General features: G+C 36.7%; 1 protein-coding gene across 1 annotated transcript in view; it reads right to left on the bottom strand.

The window, feature by feature from the left end:
* Positions 1–13,810: 13,810 nt before the first annotated feature.
* The window catches only part of LOC131681541 (medium-chain acyl-CoA ligase ACSF2, mitochondrial), a 29,364-nt gene continuing 21,903 nt past the window's right edge, over positions 13,811–21,271 (bottom strand). The window contains exons 4-6 of the mRNA XM_058962373.1: positions 15,182–15,408; positions 14,753–15,115; positions 13,811–14,700 (exon numbers count right to left, since the gene is read on the bottom strand). Coding sequence (XP_058818356.1) covers positions 13,896–14,700; positions 14,753–15,115; positions 15,182–15,408 — 1,395 coding nt within the window. The 3' untranslated portion in view covers positions 13,811–13,895. The remainder of the gene's footprint in view (positions 14,701–14,752; positions 15,116–15,181; positions 15,409–21,271) is intronic.

Below are 21,271 nucleotides of genomic sequence, written 5' to 3'. Positions count from 1 at the left end.
CGCCTGCTCTTTTTGGTCAAATTATTTAAAAATGTTCAAACCAATGGATGTCGAAAATCAAACGATTGAGGAACATTTCATTGAAGACCATAATATGACCAAAGAGGAGACTTCTGAAATCCATGTTGAAGAACATTTGAAGTTCGAATTTGTTGACAAATCTAAGAGCCATATCACAGCTAAATAATGATAATAAGAGTGTGCTTGCTGAATTCCTAGAATCGCCCGAAACACTCACACGAACAGGAACAATACGATTCAAGCGACGTAGTCCTACTGTTTTAACATTGCGTCGAACAGTTGAATACCACAAGGCGAAAACTGAAGAAAACCTGTTTTAATCCACCTAGCGGTGCAATTGTGCCTTTCTCATTTCTCTAAACTATGGCACGGAGGCTTTTTATGTTCAACATAATTGTGGAAATGTCCATTACATTCTTAGCACACTTTGCACTTATAGACAATGGCATGCCAGCCACGAACTTGATGAGCTACTTGTCGACGGTGAAACACTTGAAACAAAAAAATATCATACTCCATTAGCCTAATCAGCATTAGATCAATGTTATCTGCTTGCTAACTCATTTTGTCATGCGGGGATGGGTATGTGAGGAGGGCGAAAGTCCCATGAACGAACGACTCCCCAGCTTAAATTGGTATGCTTTGTAATATAGTGGTGATTTAAAGATGATGGGGTTGAAAGGGAGGGGTATGAGGTGGTGGTCTGAGGGGTGATTTAAGGAGATTTTTAAAGGAGGGGAGTGAACAGTAGAGGGGGGGTGTAACCCCTCTCCGTAAACCATCAACTACGCCCCTGTTAAAATCCAGAAACCTTATGCGAGTCGAAAAAAAAATTTGGCCCGGCCGGGATTAGGTTGACGTTTTTCAGAGTGATTGCATAACCTTTCTATATGAGAAAGGCAAAAATGTGCCAAAATCCAAAAAAGTGAATTGTCGTCAAATTTTTTTTCGAGTTTGCATCAAATCTCAACGTTTCATGCACCTTGAACATATTTAGCATCAAAAATAAAAATTCTATTTCTAATTTTTCCTATAGTTTATATAAGAAATTTCTGTGTGGCCGCACTCTTAAACCCGTAATTCCGGAACCAGAATTCCGATCGATCCAAAATTCAATAGCAGCCGATGGGAAGGTTGCACCTTTCATTTGAGACTAAGTTTGGGCAAATCGGTCCAGCCATCTCTGAGAAAAATGAGTGACATTATTTGATACATACGCACATACATACACACACATACACACACATACACACACATACACACGTACATACAGACATACACACACATACAGACTTTTTCCGATCTCGACGAACTGAGTCGAATGGGATATGACACTCGGCCCTCCGGGCCGGGATTAGGTTGACGTTTTTCAAAGTGATTGCATAACCTTTCTATATGAGAAAGGCAAAAAGGAAAGTAAAGGAAGAGAAACAAAGTAAAACTGAGCTTAGAAAGAATAACAAGAAACCACCTCGTAAACAAAAGAATTAATATTATTTAGTACAAGAAGATTCCTGACGAACTCTGAACCTTGATTTATCATCAGAGTTAAAAATATTCAAATTCATTGAATGAAAATTGATCATATTCAGCCGCATTCACTTTCAATATTCAGTGACGCAGCTGAAAATGTCAAACGAACAAGCCGCCCATTCATCCATGCAGATTTTCATTCGTCTCCGATTATTGCACGAAGTGACCGTGCAGCAACGAATCAAATGCATTAAAGTAGGCCCTGGCGCAATGTAAGCGATGATGATTGTTGTTTCATATGCTTTACCGGCATTTGAAAACATTTTCCTAGATAATTAGTGAAATGAATATATTGTACGATATTCAACTGAATGAATAACATGGATATTTGAATGAATATTTTTTCTATTCACCGTGAGTCGCATCAGGTTCATTTTCAGCCGTCAAAAAAGAGCTTCGATTATTTTTAACTCTGTTTATCATCCACTTGAGGATGTTACTCCATAATACTGCTACAGATGAATTGTTACACGAAATATATTATTGTTAACTCTATTGCATAACATTTAATGCTGCTTTGTTAAGTCTGCAGTAACCTAATTGTACCGAAAGTTTTTCTCAAAATGATAGAACTAAAAAACTAGGAGTGGGTAATGTCCGGGACGTAACCGCGGTGTTGACGTAGGACTAAACTTGGGCATATCATATGACATTCATGGATAATTTGAGCCAATGCACTTTTTGAATGAATGTTTACTGGAAATTTCATGTCGAATGAGATTGCCATATTCACTGATTTTCTAGGACTTGCAAAAACCTTCGGGTTTGTAGATTAATTTGATAAACATTTGCTTATATGAATCACTGGTAAATGTATACAAGAATTGACAGGCGCAAACTCAATTCAAGTTATTAAATGGAACTTTCTAATTCAATTCTTTCTCCATTATGTTTTCATCCTAAAAAGAACGGTTTGTAGATAACTATGTTTGGTGATACCAGACGAGAATCCTTGCTAACGATTCGATCCTTGCCCGAATTCGCATCTGCTGCGTACATACACGAACATTCCCCTTTCGCAGCTCACATCGAATGAGCATTGTATATCGGAATGCGATCTCTTTTATAAACTTCTTAGTGCAGATGGTAGTCCATCCCTTTGTGCGACAAATGAAAATATTTTCATCATTCGTTTTGGCGTGGCATTTGCTTAGTAGCAGGGTTGCCACATTCACTAATGTTCTAGAAAGATTTGCATTGTAGATTAATTCGATAAACATTGATTTATATGTGTCATTGATAAAGTACAGCAGACTTGACAGGCGCAAACTCAATCCAAGTTATTAAAAGGAGCTTTCTAAATAAATTCTTTCTCCATTATATTTTCATCCTAAAAAGAACGGTTTGCAGATAACTATTTTTGGTGATACCAGACGATTACATACACCAGATGCGTACATACACGAACATTCCCCTTTCGCAGCTCACATCGAATGAGCATTGTATATCGGAATGCGATCTCTTTTATAAACTTCTTAGTGCAGATGGTAGTCCATCCCTTTGTGCGACAAATGAAAATATCTTCATCATTCTTTTTGGCGTGGCATTCGCTTAGTAGCAGGGTTTCCACATTCACTAATGTTCTAGAAAGATTTGCAAAAACCACCATTCAAAGCACGGCTAATTAATGCTTTTACAAAATCATTTCTATCAAAATTTACGGTAAAATCTACGGAATCTACTACACAATTGTTTTAATTATTTCCCAACAAATCGCGCAAAAATCTGTTCCGTACAGCACAGCGCAAATAATTGACGTTGGAAAACAAATCGGCAACTTCAGCTGCCAAACACTTAGAAACGATCGAAGCATTTTTCCGTTAATATCACTTTTCTGACTCAAATTGTTGTAGGTATTTTATTGCTTCCGTCCAATTGGTCAGTTTATTGGTTTTATTGCACATTTTTCGGATATTATTATAGAAAATAACTAACCCGATAAGAGGGAAGTTATTTTCCAAAGCACGAAATGGAAATTTCAATTGTAATTCTTCTGAGAACGATTTTGTGGTCCTAATAAGGACCGTTTGTTGTGAATATTATTTCGCCGTTTCCCGCTCGGCATGATGATTATTCGCTTGGCATGGATAGCGCACAGATTGGTATTTTCCAACAAACTAACCAGGCAGGCCTCGCTGGCTTCTTAAAGGGCCATTACGGCTGAGCTCCGGAAGAGTAGGTTTTGAAATTCTGTGCAATCTCACGGACCAGGCACTGGAAGAGCAGCTTGCGAATTAGTAACTCTGTCCACTTCTGAGAGCAATGAATTTCACGCAGGGCGACGACTGTTCTTGGTTGGCAGCGATAAGGCAGTAGCTATGATTTGGTTGGTGGTCAAAATGCAGCTTCTCGTTGAGCAGCACACGTACGTGTGTTCTGCTCTGTGGCTTACATACGTCTGGCTTTAAGAAAAACTGTGACACCCATATTTATAGATTTTAGCATTAATGTTGATTCGCATTAAAAGTAGTTTTTGAACTTTTTAAACAAGTTTTACATAGCAAACAAGGTATCAATAGCAAGCGTTGAACGTTTTCCTTTCGATTTATGAAACAAAATTAGTAATTCCTTTAGTAGGAGAAACGTTATTAGAGTTCAAAGTGTACGTAACGCATCCGTTTTGAAAATTTTGAAATGACACCCAGTATAGTAAAGAAAGACGTAAGTCCTACGTCAAAATACTTCATGCAGTCAGCCTTCCATATAAAGATTAATGTACCATTTTTGATTGGCAGTCACTGATTTGCTTATGTCCTTCTTTCATGTATTAAATATACTGCAAAGAGAACGAGTTAGTAGGTCAGTTTAGTAGAAAAAACTTCACTGTTTCCAAAATATATTCAGTCGCATTCAGTGAGTCCAAAATATGCTTCGAACACTGTCCAAATTAGTGTGGAAGGGTCCGAAATGTGAATAATTCATGCTGTGAAGAAATGTCATTTTCGAGTTTATGTCAATGTATAAAACATCCATTGACAGTTTTCTTTCAAGAACAGTAATTTTGGAGCAGACTCGTGCATGTATTGCGTTAAAAACATAGGCGAGCAAATATTTTTGACGTTCACGTAATTTCACTTCCTCTAGGGGTTGATTACCCTATTTAAAACACAGTTCTAATCGCGTTTTAAAGTATACAACAAATAGAACGGTTGGGTATACCAATTTAAATTTTAAAATGAATCTGTTTTACATTATGAAACAAACCGCTGTACTGAAGATATAATTATGTCAGTCCTATTACCACATAAAACACCTATATAACATAAAACGCTGCAGAATTGGTTTAATAATACAATGTTTACACTTCAGAGTTATAACACGTTTTTATAATTAGCAACAAGAAAAATGTCACCAAGATAGCATAAAAACCCGTTTTAACTGGTAGTGCGAACGTTGCATAACAATGTAATTTATAAAATAATTTCATTTTTTCCACCACTAATCGATCAAGAAATACTTAACCTTAAGATTGTTTACTTAAGTTCATTAGTACATTATTGAAAATTTAAATGGAAATGAAATTTCATATTTCATGGAGAGTCTGTATATTTCCGTTGGCGGGCGTGGGCTTCCTCATCACAGTTCTCAATATGGAACTTTTCTTTTGAATATATTTTCTGGGCAGACCAGCCTATTTTTACTTGATGGATCAGCCAAAAAATTGTCAATCACGTAGTGAGATACTTGATTAATTGTAATAATAGATTACCGTTAAATGACCTTCAATAAATTATGTTTTGACGGGGAGGGTATATAGCAAATTTTAACATATGAAAACAGGCGAGTGAGCAAGAATGTGAGTCGATATGTGTAATAGCTAAAATTTATTTCCAAGCTCTTGAAAAAAGCTACATTTTTAATGTCACCGTGGTCGTGTCCTGTACACAACCCTTTAATTTTTTTTTAGTTTGACGTGCCGACTGTTGAAATTGACGATTTGGTGCCTATAGAAATGTGGTTAAATCCAGTCAAAAAGCTCGTCTCAATGTGGTATACCCGTTCGATCACTGATCTGTGAGAAGATTTGCTTGTATATTCGGTTTATTCCAAACTCTTCCTAGGAGATTAGTTGATTTTTTTTCGAAGTATCATACAGAATTTGCATTTTGATTTTACGTTTATTGCACCATCATTTATTACAGGAAGGCATAAGAGTTTAGGTGATTATTGGAATGCATAGGTATATCTGTTATTGTCTGGTGTCTCAAAGCACTAATGAAGATTATATATTTGCACTTAGAGTTTTCTATAAAAGCTTCATAGCGTTTATCTTCAAAAGCTTTTTAGTACGATGTGTATGTTCTGTACGTCGATATAGTGCTAGATTCAAAAATACTTGTATGCGGCTAGTTAGCAAAAGGAATGCTAACTTATAGTCAATCTAAAGCTTCAAATTAGTGCTTATGGTTACTTGGGTGATCACGCTTATACCAAATTGAGGCGAGGTTTTCGACTGCGGATGGAATCCTATTTCTATAGGCACTAAATCGTCAATTTAAACAGTCGGAATGTCAAACAAAATAAGAGAGGAAGGGTGGGTACATTATCGATAGGTAATTTTTTTCTTTTCCTGTGTCGATAAAGAAGGGAAGTTATTTTGAAAAAGAACACAGCTCTATGGTAACATTGCTGACAGCCATTAAGGTGCTTCTGAACTAGTTCTGTTCTGGCACATTCTTTCGTCTTTTTCGACACTAAGTGTGCTTTAATGATCTCTAGACAACTATGAAGCCGTAAAGAATATGTTTTGTATGCGAATATAGAACATATCCAAAGCCATTAAATAATGCTTCGGGGTCTCTTGGGTATATTCCTCACCCCTAACTTTACCATTTTCCCAATCCTTTCCGTCAGAAAAAGCATGAAAAGACGATTCATGGCAAGGCACAAATCTCCGATCAACGTGAGGAAAGTGCCATTTGAGCTAAAGGCTACTGATTTCTGCATAAACGCAAATTGAAAAACTCGTAGCTATGGCAATCTTACCCGATTTGGATACCACGGAATAGGAAGCTGACGAAATTCACCTGTCTGGCACGTAATCTGTAGATGTGGCAATATGAGTTAACCGGAGACTAATAGAAACCATGGCCTCACGAGTTTCTTATGGCTGAAGATGTACTAACTCATACTGAACTAGAGGGCTTAGGTTTAAAAGGACCCGGCAGTAATACGAGCCTTGGGGCCCGACGCGGCTCTCGACGGCCCTGTTTATCATACAACGCTGTCGTGGGCTGCCGAGTGGGGGGGGGACGAAATGTTTCCCCCCGGGCCCGCGGTAGCTCTTCGTCATCCACTGCGATTTCACGATCGCTATCTGCTCGTCCGTGTACTCGGGGGACCGAGTCTTCTTCCGAGAGATGGTTGTCGGTGAATCAAAGTATGGGAGCAGTGATATTTTCGGCCGGCGTCACGAAAAATCGCTCCGTCCTTGTTGTCAAACGCTTCCTTCTTCTTCTTCATCATCATTATCTTCGCCGGATAGCCGCTACCGGCCTTCCGCTCCACGCTCAGGGTTGCCTGGATCCAGTAAACTGTACTGTACTCACAGGCACGATTTTGTCTCGTAAGTGAACTACCGTAAACTTTTTTCGAAAATGACCATGCGTTTCGTAAAACCACATAACACGCTCGCGGAGTACTTGATGTTTCGACGCCATCTTCGATTGAACTGACAGCACCCGAGCCAAAAGAAACATGCCACCCATACCTAGAGAGCCAGACACCAGAGAGCAATTCTCTTGGAGAGAAACAAATTTACGCTCTTTACTTTAATTGCAAAAAGGTCTTGAAATCATTCTCATTTTTTATGGAACACCTGTTAGCATGTTGGAAAACAAATGAAGACTTTTTTTCATTAGGTCCAATCTGCAAATAAGAGCCCTCTTTTTTTCGCTTTCTCTTTCGATTATTACTGCAAAACCATAAAACTTTTTACACATTTATCAGTATGTTTCGAAAGACCAAGCTTATTACACAGCAAATTCAAGGGAAATCTGAAAGGTGACCGAGTAATTCGCGGAAGAGAAAGTAAACAAAGAGAGGCTTTCTTTTGTAGATTGGACCTATTGAAAAAAAGTCTTCAAATATACGATTTTCTCAATGAGAAGATCAAAATTTCATGGTATAAACAATGTTGGTGATTTTGTGAAATATCATGGAATTTTTTTAATTTCGTAAGAACTTCGTAAATGTGATAAAAAAATTTCTCTGAAAGCATTGCATTCAGTGTTGCAACTGACCAGACCAAACTGAACTGTGGTAGGAGGTTCGTTCTGTCAAAAACAGAAATTACCAAATATGATCCAATTTCTATCAGAAAATCAATAGTAAATTATATCATAAAGTGTATGCTGCATGGAAGACTAATCAAAAAAAAACTTTGGAAACTCAAAAAACGATTTAAACGTGCAGTGGCAAAAATACAAAATCTTTTTTTGTAAATTGTGTATTAAAAGACTGAAATTTATTACTCATGGATTTTGACGACCATTTAAAAAATTCTTACGTATTTTTGAGTTCCGGGCTCTCCAAAAAATGATTTTGATTCGCATTCGACTTATAATTTTAAACTTTGCAATCTGTAGATGAGTTTCAGTAAACAGTGGCATTTTTTGCTTAAATTAGACGATTAACCCTCCGGAAGTCGCGCAAATGGTTCACTGAACGAACAGCCGCTGGTGTGCTAAGACGATTTCGCTAGATTTTTAGAGCAGCGTGCACTCAGGGCACTAGCGCGACTTCCGGAAGGTTAAAATAGAATAATTAGTCTAATGGCATTTTCTCATTTTTTCAGGATGATAGATTACTTCTATTTCTCCTCTTCCTTTTAATCCGTCGCAATCAAAAAATCTATTAGAATAAAGCAGAAAACTCAGGAACCTTCTTTTAGAGTTATTGGTTAAATAGGACTCAAGAAACGATTTCTGAATAACTTCACAAGCCAAGAAAGAACATGAAGCTATAGTTTTCCTTAGTAGAGAATAATTTAGGTAAAAGCAATTAAGGACAAAATTGTTTAACCCCATATTTGCGCGTGAAGAGCACAAAACCCATAACTAAATTAGTTATGGTCTATGGAATTTGCGTTTCGATTTCGTCTCATCAGAAACCGACACTAACTTAGTGATAGGAAAAGGGAATACAGCATAGTGCACATTTCATTTGCTTGCTAAGCCAAACCAAGTTTCTATTGCATTAACTTCCCACCAGCTTGATCAGAATTTCTTTTTTTGTGGGACATCATGCAGGACTGTGGATTTGCTCAGAAACACAAATAGTGTATTCGTTTTTTGGAGCTAGTGTCAATCTAGCGCTAGCTTAGCCGTGTCACTAAGTTAGCGTTGGATTTTTATACGACGAAGTCGAAACGCAATTTCCATTACTAATTAAGAAAGAACATGAAAATCCACGAAGAAAACTATTCATAGTAATTTCTCGTGTTCACTTAAAAAAGATTATTTAAATTCGAGAGCCCGAAAGTTTTTTTTCATTTTCATTTCGCAATTTAAAAGTTTTTTCCCCCTTTTTTGTTAGTTCGTCGGAAAATTTTTATATTTTTCACATAATCTAGTTTTTATTCATTCCAATTTTTTTTCCTGTTCTATTGTTCCATATTAAAGTTTTCTGCATTTTTTGTTGTTTCTTTTTCCATTTCATTCAGGTTTTTTAGTTTTTCTAATTTTTCCATGTATTCTTGATTTACATTTTGTTTTATCTATTTTGCTTCATACTTTCCTTTCTATATATTACCATTCTTGCTGTTTTTTTTTTTTCAAATTCGTTGAATTGTTGTTGTTATTTCATTTCATCTTTATTTGCTTTTTAATTTTTGCGGTGTTATCCATCGGTTCATTAGTTTTTTCATCCATTTGTTCAATTGATTTCGTTAAATTTATTTCACAAACTATTAATCCTTACTATTATTTTTGTATTTTTTGTACACCTTTTTTAGTGTTTTCTCTATAATAATATTTTTTTTCTATTTTTTCGTTTTAGTTTTTTTGCCTTTCTCATATAGAAAGGTTATGCAATCACTCTGAAAATCGTCAACCTAATCCCGGCCGCAATTTTTTTGACTTTTTAAGTTACGTAGGTAGGGGTATGCAGTGAGGGGTTGACCCCACCCTCCCCACATTACACACCTCCCCTGAACCCCCCCCCCCTCAAGTCACCCCCATCATGTCCCTCCCCCCCATCTAGCCAACTCCCCACAAAGCCCCCCATCAGATCCCCTTCAAACGTCCACCTTATGCACCCTCTTCAAACCCGCCCCTCTCTCATCCCAATCACCTTCACCCAGTAGGCATACCTATATAGGCACACACACACCCGCATGATGAAATGCGGTTAGCCGAAAGACAACATTGAGTTCATGCTAATTAAGCTAATTAAATATTATATATTTTTGTTTCAACTTGGAGCGGATCCAGAATAAAGTTTTCTAGTGGGTCTGAAATTTTAATTTCGAAATGAACACATTACGTAATACACAATAACCTCATTTAATAAAAAACCAGTAAAAAAATTGGTTTGAAATGATTTCGAGTTTGAAACTACTTCAAAATTGAAACTAGTTTAAAATTCTTAACAAGTTGAAAATTTTCGGCGGGGTCCGAACTCTTCGGATCCTTCTCCTTGATCCGCCGCTGGTTTCAAGCGATGTTTCAGCGTCGACACATAGCATCTCAAGATCGTGGCTGTCGATCCATTGTATGATTGTGCAAATATAGAAATAGAAATAGATTTTTCTAACCCAAAGAGGCGAATGACTTTAAGGTTAAAACCTCTATAATCGAATTGTTTTAAATTGTATTAAAATTTTTTGTTCTCCATTTACAAGTTTTTAAATTTATGCTTTTCATTTGAATGGATTTTTTTCAATATTCTTCAATTTTTCTTTATTGTTGGGTTTCATTATTTTTAGCACTTTTATTTTTGCCATTTAAAGAATTTTGAATATCATGTTTTCCATTTTGTTCATTTTATCATTTGAACATTTTTCCCATTATTTTATATTGAACTTTTGGTGTTTTGTCCATGTTTTCTGATTTCCATTCTATCTAATATTAGGTTTTACCTTACTCGAATTTATTTATTATTAACCCATTTATTTTTTGGTTTTCTCTTGTGTTTCTTTATTATAATATTTCTTTCTGTTTCTTCCATTTCGTCTAGAATTTTCAATTTTACCTCTTCATGTGTTTACTTTTTTGTAGCGTTCTATGCTATTTTGGCCGGATTTTGAATCCTGACATTGCGGAAAAAAGACATTTAGGGGTATGCCGTCAACAACGTTCAGGTGCCGTACAAGGACAAGAATCCTCGCTACACACTAGGGCACAGCCCAATCCTGGAATATTAGTCCATCGTCAAGCGGACCTTGAAGAAGACCCATACCTGTTTAAGTAAGCTGGCTGTTGTGAATAAGGTGGACGGGGTGGCTGTATAGAATTTGAAGGCAGTAGTTAAAAGACGCTTAAGGCTCAACTGAATATTTTTCTGTATGTTATACTAATTGAACTTGAAAATATCTTTTAACATTTAATCAATTTACATGCATTTTTGTTTGACCAAATTTTAATCATAGACTGGGCTGCTAAATGAGTGGTAAGCGTGACTGCCACATAGCCCAGTGGGTCCGGGTTCAATCCCAGCCGAGGTGAGTGAGATTTTCTGAGGTTCATTTCACGGAACTGGATTGCGAAATAAGAAAAGTATAGAATTGAATTAAATTTAGTTTCCGAATTTCGGTCACATGACTCTCCATAGTGCAATAATAGGAAAGCAAAGTTTGAACATAAATTAGTTATAGTTTTTTCCATAATGCAATTATTTTTAAATTGTGCCACTGGAAAAACGATTTGTAGGGGAACAGCAGACAAAAATAGTGTTGTCCTCCTAAACGTACACAATTTCATCGCAAACATCAAATTAGCTGCGGCATTAACAAATACCTAAGATTAGTTGAAGATCTTGTGACCCAACTTAGAAATAGATCTGCGTAGTGACAGCTGCCACGAACACGAAGGGAGAAAGAGGGGGAGTGAACGCGTGAGGAACGGTAAGTGATAGTTAGTGGTGTGACATTATTTTTGTATATCGGGTGATATATTGATTCCTTGCATCCTTTTTATAAATAGCGCAACTGGTAATTTTTACGCCATAACCAGTACAACATGCAAAATAAGTTAAATTTTCACTAAAATTTTAAGATGCAAAAATACAGATGTTCTCGGTGATGCTACGAGTATAATATAAATATGAATAATATTAGAAATCAATTTCATTACTACTAGGTGGATTACTTTGTGGTCTGTGTATTCATACACCCCCGTAAAGCTCAATTCAACGGATAAATATGTCTATTCTGGACAAATTTTCAGTATGAAGTGAACTCACATATTGTTTTTTTGCGAATTAGTTAATTTATTATTAAATTAATTCACACAACGTTTTCCAAGTTGAGTCACGTAGATGTGTTTTCATACCCCGATCTTCAAAATCGGTTTAGGTTTGCCCCTAAAATACCAGTAAAGCAATACTCTTTATGTAACGTTTTCAATTTTAGTTTAGGTCGATGCACAGTGGCTCAAAACAGCGATTTGAGGTACTTAATTAATTGGAGTCAAAACTGTCCATATTAGCGATTTCACATATTCTACAATGTTTTTGTGTGTAAAAAGCGTCATCTTTTGGCAATATTATTTTTTTCAAATTGATCATGGTAGGCTACAGAAAATTTAACTTTTGAACCGAAAGAGATAGTGCTTGGCTGTCTTCGACAAAGTTGTAGAGGAGAGTATTTTTAAAAAAATTGCAGAATACATGTTGTCTCTGTCACTCATAATAATCGAGTTATAAAAAGTTCTCTATAATAAACTCCTTCATTTCTATTTTTTACTAATAACTATTTTATTTCTGATTTTTCGCGTTAACAATGTTCTAAGGTATTTTTATCATCACAAAACACATAACTTTTCCGAAGAGACCAGATAGCTGTGAATACTGTGTAAAGACTTATAGCTGATTTTGATTTAATTTTGGCCTGTTTTCGAACCCGTGTAACTTCACTATCGGCAAAAATTGTAATTATACTATCAATTATTCTGATAGGACTGGGTTTCACCTACAAAACGAAGGTAAAAGCGCTACCTCTTTCAGTTCAAAAGTTAAATTTTCTGTAGCGTACCATGATAATTTTTTTAAAAAATAATATTGCCAAAAGATGGCGCTATTTACGCACAAAACATTGCAGAATATGTGAAATCGCTAATATGGACAATTTTGACTCCAATTAATTAAGTACCTCAAATCGCTGTTTTGAGCCACTGTGCGATGGGAAGGTTGTACCTTTCATTTGAGACTAAGTGCAATTAGGTCCAGGCAACTCTGAGAAACAGAGGTGATATTAATTGCCACCTACACACATACGCACATAAACACATACACACAGACATTTTTCGATCTCGACGAACTTAGTCGAAAGGTACATGAAATTTGGCCTCCGGTCCTCGGTTAAAAAGCCAATGTTTGGAGCGATTGGATAATCTTTCTACATGAGAATGTCAAAAATATAATAAATATGATTTAATGAAATAAAACGCGAACTGCTTGACATTCGTGTTTATATGACTGAAGAAAATTGGCAACTGTGTTTCTAAACTTTTCGCAAATTGTCCATTACCAACTTTCATACGTGATTGAAGTCATCCTTTCACTCAGACAAGACCATGCGATTTCCCCATGCACATTTAATGCCCTGTGGATTTGTCCCCTAGTCGGTCAAATGAATACTAAATAAACAGAAACTAGTCAGCTCGAGTGGCATCTTGAAAATAATAAATATTACTCAACTGGACGTCGCCATTTTGTATTTCAAAATGGTTCCAAACATCCATTTGCATCATCTGCTCGTCAAGCCGGGTTTTTAAAAATCCCATCAATCGGTTTCAATATCTCGTTGAACTTTGCATTATGACCATCTATGAGTATGTACCACATCCATGAACGCCCGAAGGATAACTGGTTACGCTTGTAGATTCTTGAAAGCTTCACTCCACAAAATTGATCGAATACCTGGAACACCAGTAAATACAACCATACCTACCTAACTATTTGATAAATAATAGTTTTAAGTTATACAATAATTCTAGTTTATGAATTTGAATAAGAATATGAAGCGAACCTTTTTACGATCTAAACTACAAATAACAAACTGTTTTTCACGAACTAATTCAATTAATGAACTCCCAATTTAGTTTGTACTTGGAGATTTATGTGAACGACTGTATAAGTAATATGGACGATTTCACTTAACCGAAATTTTTTTGAACTCGTGCTTAGTCTTTTTTTATTTCATTTATAAACATTTCAACCAATTTAAACTTTTGAACCTTTCCAGAAGTTGTTTTTGGGTATTGTTCGACAACCCTCAAATATTTTGGAACTTTGAAATGAGCTAAGCAACCCTTGCAAAATTCTTTTAGCTCGCTCAGATCAAGTGACTGTGAGGAATTTTTCAGCCTAACAAATGCACACACCTCCTCTCCCATTCGATCATCCGGAACACCGACACAGTGCGTCTCCAGAATCTTTGGATGAGTGTTCAAGAAATCCTCAATCTCCCTCGGAAAGATATTCTCTCCACCACGGATGATCACCTCCTTGATTCGACCAACAATCTTTCCGTAGCCATCCTCTCGGAGGATGAACTGATCCCCTGTTCGTAACCACTTGTCTGAATCAACCGTTTCCTTCGTACGCTGCGCGTCACCCCAGTACCCTAGCATCGTCCCATAACCACGAACCCATAGTTCGCCCGGTATTCCAAATGGAACCGTATTCCCATCTCGGTCAACCACCTTAGCTTCGTAGTGATCCGTCATGTGACCTACGGTTTCGAGCACATTCTCCTTGCTGTCGTCGTAAAGGGATTGAAAGAGGACCGCGGACGCTTCCGTCATTCCAAAAACTGTTTTAACCTTTCGAACTCCCAAAATTTCCATGATGTCCATGAACAGTTTAGGAGAGCACGTGGCTCCTCCCGTGACAGCTAAATCTACTGGAGGTAGTTCGAAACCGGTTTCCTGGACTTTATTAATAAGGTCCACGTACATTGTGGGTGTCCCGTAGATAGTTGTACATCTGGAATGAATCGATGAGATTTTTGTTCTAAAGTGTGTGTTTTGAAACATACTTCTCCTTCTTTATCGCTTCAAGAGATTCCTGGGGCTTGTAACCAGCTCCACCAACAACGAGAGTCGTTCCATAAGTCATGGCAGCAACAACACCTATTACCATTGCGTAAGCATGGAATAGCGGAACTTGCAGACAAATTCGGTGTGGTTTCTGGTTGAACTCGTTCCGCCGGGCGATGTGGATTCCGTTGTTCACGAAACCGTAGTGAGACATCAGAGCAGCTTTCGGTTGACCGGTTGTTCCTGAAGTGAACTGTAGATTCACGCCACTGTCCGGAGAGATTTTTGCTTGAAGAGACTCTATCTGTGATGTGTCCCTGTCGGAGCTCAGCTTGAATAGATCTTCGAAAGAAATGGTTCCGCTGTTGATTGGATATAACTATAATTTGGTATCACAGGTTGAAGTAGAACTGGTAAATATTACTTACGGTAGCGCTTTGCCGCTGTTACTATCGACGATGACAGTTTTTAGTGACGGTAGTCTTGAACTTTTCAATTGGCCCGTGGGACAGCTCTTCATTTCAGGAGCAAGACGGGACAACATTTCATAGAAGTTTTGGGAGCGATAGTGTTCTGCCGATATAATTGCCTTAACTCCTACTTTATTGAGCGAATATTCCACCTCTGGAATCTGGAAGGCAGGATTTATTCCGACCTAAGTAAAATATATTAAAACTTTATGTGAATTAATCGTGAACTTATAGCATCTAGTATTGTTTATTTTCAAATTTCAAGACTACAATCAATAACCCGACTTCAACCATCCAGGTATGGTTTCTGTCTAATATTAAGAGAACCAGGCATCTACAGTAGAGCGACAAGAAAAAAATTACCCTTTTCGACCCCCGCCCCTGAGTCGATTCTTAGTCCCACAAGGAGTATTTGCAGCAAATTTGAAGCAAATCGGACAAAACTAGCTACCAGACCAACGTGCCTGAAGTTTTTATGAGATTTTTCGATAATTTACATGGGGAAATTCCACAAGCTCGCATTTTCGTCGATAGATGGCACTGTATGCATCGTTTCATCACTGTAAGTGAAAATAAGAACGATAATTTAATTGCTAGTCAATCCGGCTTTGTTAAATGAAGTTATTGAACTTTTAACAAAGTGATGTATGAGTCAGTTTTGCATGGGACCAGAGAAGAGAAGTACCACTTCGAACAAAAAAAACTACAAGGGGCAGCCCTATGGGGTTGCACGAGCTGTAGACGTAGGACTATACTACATAATGTAAAACCCCGAACCAGTGAAGAAAAATCAAATTTTAGACAATATAATCACATTTCATGTATAGACCAAGCTGTCTAGTTATATTTTGCCAGTATTGTAACTTGCCTAAAGTACGCATACAAATGCCTAAAGTACGCATACAGCATATTTTTGTAAAGTACAGTTTGGTACAGATTTTTTTTAACACGACAGGTAAAATAATTTAATACTGCGATGCATACCAGTAAACAGGTTATAAATGTTGAGTTAGACCGCTGACAGAGTGATGACGAGAAACTGAGCTGGAGCTAGCACTGACATTAGGATGCGGGATTTGAGAAACTTGCTTGCAGCAAATCAAAGGATTGATGTCAAAATAGGTTTGTTACAGTACCAGGAGAAACTGGAAGTACTTCTCCTTTTCTACTTCTAGTAGCAAATCGAATTAAAAATTAGCAAGTTTTTTTGTTCCTGTTTGCTACGGAGCAACTAGGAGCAAAAACCGTGTATTGAAACAAACCTAATGAAAGCAGAGCGGATCTGCGCGGATTGTTTGCGTTTACTGTGATAGGCCGCTTACAGAGTGGCGGCGAGAAACTGTGTATGTGCTGCCCAAGTAACCATAAGCATTAATCCATTGCACTATATTGGCTATACATTTACACTAATGTCGCATTGAAACTCCATTACAGCATTAACAATGCAATAAAGCTCTATATTAGCATCAATAATGCATAACTGCGCAACCGACATATGGCATTATCACTGGCTCTATATGCGTATATAAAGCTGATATAACGCGTACATTCTTCAAGTATCTTTAAAGCATGTAAGCTTTACAAGTATAATTACTGCCATTATAGAGCAAATAAAAAGCCGATATAATGCTATTGTAATGCTATGGGTTTATTTGTTAAGCAACTCTTCTTGAAGATTATATTGGGCATATTTCATTTCAATCGAATATATGCAATATAGTCTAGGGAGCAAACGCAGCGCATTTACCGTGAAGGACGAGGCAAGGTACCTCAGTTCGAGATTTACTAAAGGTAATTTTCGTGAAACATTCATATCATGTGAGAACGAAAACCTATTAAAAATATTCATTACAATGCATTAGAAGAGAATCAATTACGGTTTTAAACAGAACATTTTAATTTAATTTTTTTTCCTTTTTGCTCATCATACCGAAACAAAACATAAGAAATGATTTTAAAGTCATGGCGGACAATGACAACCAACAGAAACTAATACTAATAGCATTAGTACTGCAGAAACGAGCTGTCAATCTATGCACAGTAATATCACTATATTTCGCCTTTTCTGGCATAATACCAGCATTGTATCAGGCTTCACGGCTCTTTAAGACAGCATTATATGTGAATCTAAAGCAGATATTAGACTACGTTATAATGCTTATGGGTTACTTGGGTGGTACTGACAGTAGGATGCGAGATGCGAGAAACCTATCAAATGGAAACTGCCAGTGTAAAAGCAGGTAGCCGGTGCAGATCCGCTCGGCTTTCACTCTGACATCATCCCTTTGGTTTGCACCAAACAGGTTTCTCGTATTCTAATCTCAGCTCTAGCCCCAGCTTAGCTTCTCGCCGACACTCTGTATGCACCCATAGGCTTCATTTGATTTGCTGAATACAAGTTTGTCACATCTCGCATCCAAATGTCAATACAGGCCCCAGTTGATTCGATCCAACATCAAACGAATCGGAACTAATGAAAGATGTTTGTGTTTGCAGGAGTAAAGCAGAACAAACTTGTTACAAAACCCTCCACTGTGTTGTCAAACAAATGTCTCATAGATTGCCTAATATTTGGTCACAGCATCTTTTTTTTCAGAAGACAGATTTTTAACATTTTCACCGATTTCCACAGATTTTTGGAAATATTTCAATTCTTTATAGATTTTTCGGAAATTTTACATAGACCTTCCTTCTGTTCAAAGCAAATCAGATGGCCAAAAGATTTTTTAGACTGAAACACAGCTTCCAATGTGGCCCTGGCCGCAGCTCAGTTTAGGTTGAAAACAAAATGACAACGAGAATTTGAACTGGAGCTGATTTTGACATTACCCAGTAGAACACTCCGGAATTTTGACTGTTTTCTGGCGAAATTTTATCGCAAATGAAACAACTAATTCCGAGTCGGAATGTTTTGTTTTTTTTGCAGCCAAATATCAGCATCAGCAACAACTCAGTATATCACTATCTCGAATGAAAAATAATTCTATAAAATGATTCGGTTTGTCATTGTGTTGGTATAGAATCAGCAGCCCGGGGACAACTTGACAGATAGTGCTTGTTTCATATATGTACCACTGATTTGATGGTGACGCTAGTGTGCCTTCTCCGTACGAGTACCACGAACAACGAAACTAAATAGTTTCAAGAGAAAAGCGTGTTTCGTTACGTGTGTTATGAACGCCGTCAATGCAGCAAGAACAACATTTAGAAAAAGCGTATTCCAAAATGTGGATAAAGAAAACAATTATTAGAGAATAAATTTATCCCTAACTGGAAACTGTCAGCAAGGTACATAAATCTTATTAAAAATTTAACTGGAAGTCGTTGTTTTTATTGGTTTTATTGTTGTGTGAAGTGTGTAATCGGTAAATCATTTGTGCTTTTTGTCCGAGAAATATGAATGAAAATCATTTTGGCCAATGAAAGTAAATCATAAAGCCTAACAATTCGTGAACATATGACATCTTGTTTCAAATTAATTAAGAACGTCAAGAATTCTAGAATGTTGTTTAGGGAATATAAACGAAATATGTAGGATTTTCTACACAGTTAGCAAAATTTGTGCGCTTTCACCAGAATTCTGGCAGCAAACCGGTAGTGCCCGGTTTTAGCAAGAATGCTGCCAAGAATATACTATTATGTTCGACTCTTGCCAGAGTTTTGTTCGACTTTTGCAATAATTCTGTCCAAAAGATTTTGCAATGGTTTTGGTACGGATCCCTTCAGAATTCATTTCGCATATTACTCAGCTCCAGTCCGACAGAAAACTAATTGAACGGCGTCTACCGGAGAATTTCATGTTGGTTCGATTCTGAAGATTTTTGGAAATTTCAATATAAGTGGAAGTGGCTCGATTTTGAAACCCATCTTCTTGTATTTCTGAAAATCGATTTAGTTTTCTTGGATTATTTAGATCCAAAATGTAATCTATGTTTCTGTTAAGGTATGAACCGATTCTAATTTGAACAGCGAAATAAATTTGATGACAGAAATGCTTAAATTGTTCATTTTTTACAGATATAGAAAACAATAGATGGGATGCGCCTTTTTTAAATTTTGTTGCATTCGAGCCGCCGTGACATCACCAAATCACCACAAAATTTGCTTATGAGTTCAATATATGGGAGCTGTCAAGTTGTCCCCGGGCTGAGAATCAGAAGGGGAACAACTTGACAGCTCCTATACAAATCGTTGAAACCACTTTATTTGGGTCTGTGGGTCTAAAATGGCGGATCAATTTTTATTCAAGAACAATTTCTAAAAAAAGCGTAAACCTGTTCACAGTGAAAATTTTCGTGTTCATTTTTTTACTTTCGATAATTCATTTTTGAAGACTTTTTGGGCGTTTGGTGTTGTTTTGTTATAAAAATGCATCTTTATTCCGATGCATTATTTTTAAATGATTCAAGATTTTTTGGAATCATCAGCATACAAACAAGCGGCGATTATACTAGTTAGTGAGCATTTATTTAGTCTTAAGATATCAGGTAGTAATATTTGTATTGCAATGTAAAAAACACACAATGATACTGGACTGTTTTGCTCCCTCTCCGATAAAAAATGAACTGTCATCACTTCTGATTTTCGTGGAAACCGCAGCACCTATCAGTTAGATGCTATACTGTCAGAAATAAACACTCGAAGTCAATCCTGCCTTTGTTAAATGCGAAGTGAAAAATGGTAATCACAAAACTAAATGTATTTAAAGATTAACGACAAACTTTCGACAATTGTCATATGCGAAAGATATTTCAAGGGCAATGGGAGAGGAAAAAGTTCACACTAGAAGCGCACTCAAATCATATCATGTATTTTATATTTTACATTCGGCACAATTTGTAATCCTTAACTTGTTTGTATTTATCTTAAATTATTACGCTGTTTTGAAATGATGATCTTGATTATCTCTTCCGAATGTAAATAAAGAAAAGTTCGTAAAAAGACGTCACGAAATTATTTTCTCGCATGGAAATTTACAGTATCGCAATTAGTGGACGGCGTTCTATGGTGGCGACATCATTCGAAACACGGTGGTTTCAAGCAACTTAGGCTAAAGGTCAAGTTGTGGGAGGGTTGTATAGAATACGAAGAACTTTCAACTCTCAGTCCAGGTTAAATTGTGGCAGCACTGGTGAGTAGTCAGAACGATTGTCATGGTTTACAGACCTTGTTGACACTTCGTAAAAATTGAAATGCGACGTTAAATCCATGAAAAGGTACTCATGAGAATTTATACAAAGCAGCCTCCAATATTAAAGATTGAAAATAATTATAAACTAATTTCCTCTACTTTTATAAGGACCAAAAAACTTATATCGAATCTTGGAAAAGGAAAATGGCTGGCTAACAAAATGCTGTTTGTGTTTAAATTTAATGTACTTGCTTGGTGGTTCTCAAAAGAAAGGACACACAATAACCATTGGGAAGATATCTATTGAAAATCTTTCTTGGGCAGTGCGCTAAGAATTAACTGTGCAGTCAAAAGTTTCGATATTTAAACGTAACTGTATGCTTACATACTTCAACATCAAAACTTTCGTTTAACGATGGAAATAGATAGGTCAATATTTAAAGTAAAATATCCGTTTGCAACCCAAAAATGCAGTCAATGTTTGAAAGATGGGTTAATTATTGCATGACAATTTTTATTTGGTAGAACATATTCTGACCACTTGTCGGATTATCGTGGATGAATTTTCTAGATATTTTATACCAGTAACGTCGTATAATTTTGAACTAATGTGTTGATTAACAGTGTATTTTGCAGGGTTTCGACACCACGTGCCGCTAGTGATTTTAAAAAGAATTGTGAGAAGTTTTGACTTTGAGTGGCTCTTCTCTTAGCATAGTTGTGTATCAGTACTCGATACCCACGAACTATAATTTTTTGTGAAATAATGGTTAGATTTAGCTAAATAGTATGTTCAGAAGAATAATACAAGTTATAATTTGGTTAGAAAATTTTAGTTTCTCCTGTGACCGCATAGAGGGCGCCAATACTATCTTTTCATAGAAGAGAGAGAGAGAAAAATTAGGTGTCTTCTACAA

This window comes from Topomyia yanbarensis, chromosome 2, assembly GCF_030247195.1.
Source record: "Topomyia yanbarensis strain Yona2022 chromosome 2, ASM3024719v1, whole genome shotgun sequence".
Classification (NCBI taxonomy): domain Eukaryota; kingdom Metazoa; phylum Arthropoda; class Insecta; order Diptera; family Culicidae; genus Topomyia; species Topomyia yanbarensis.
The sequence above is the reverse complement of the archived record's forward strand: the minus strand, read 5'-3'. Positions and strand labels throughout refer to the sequence as shown.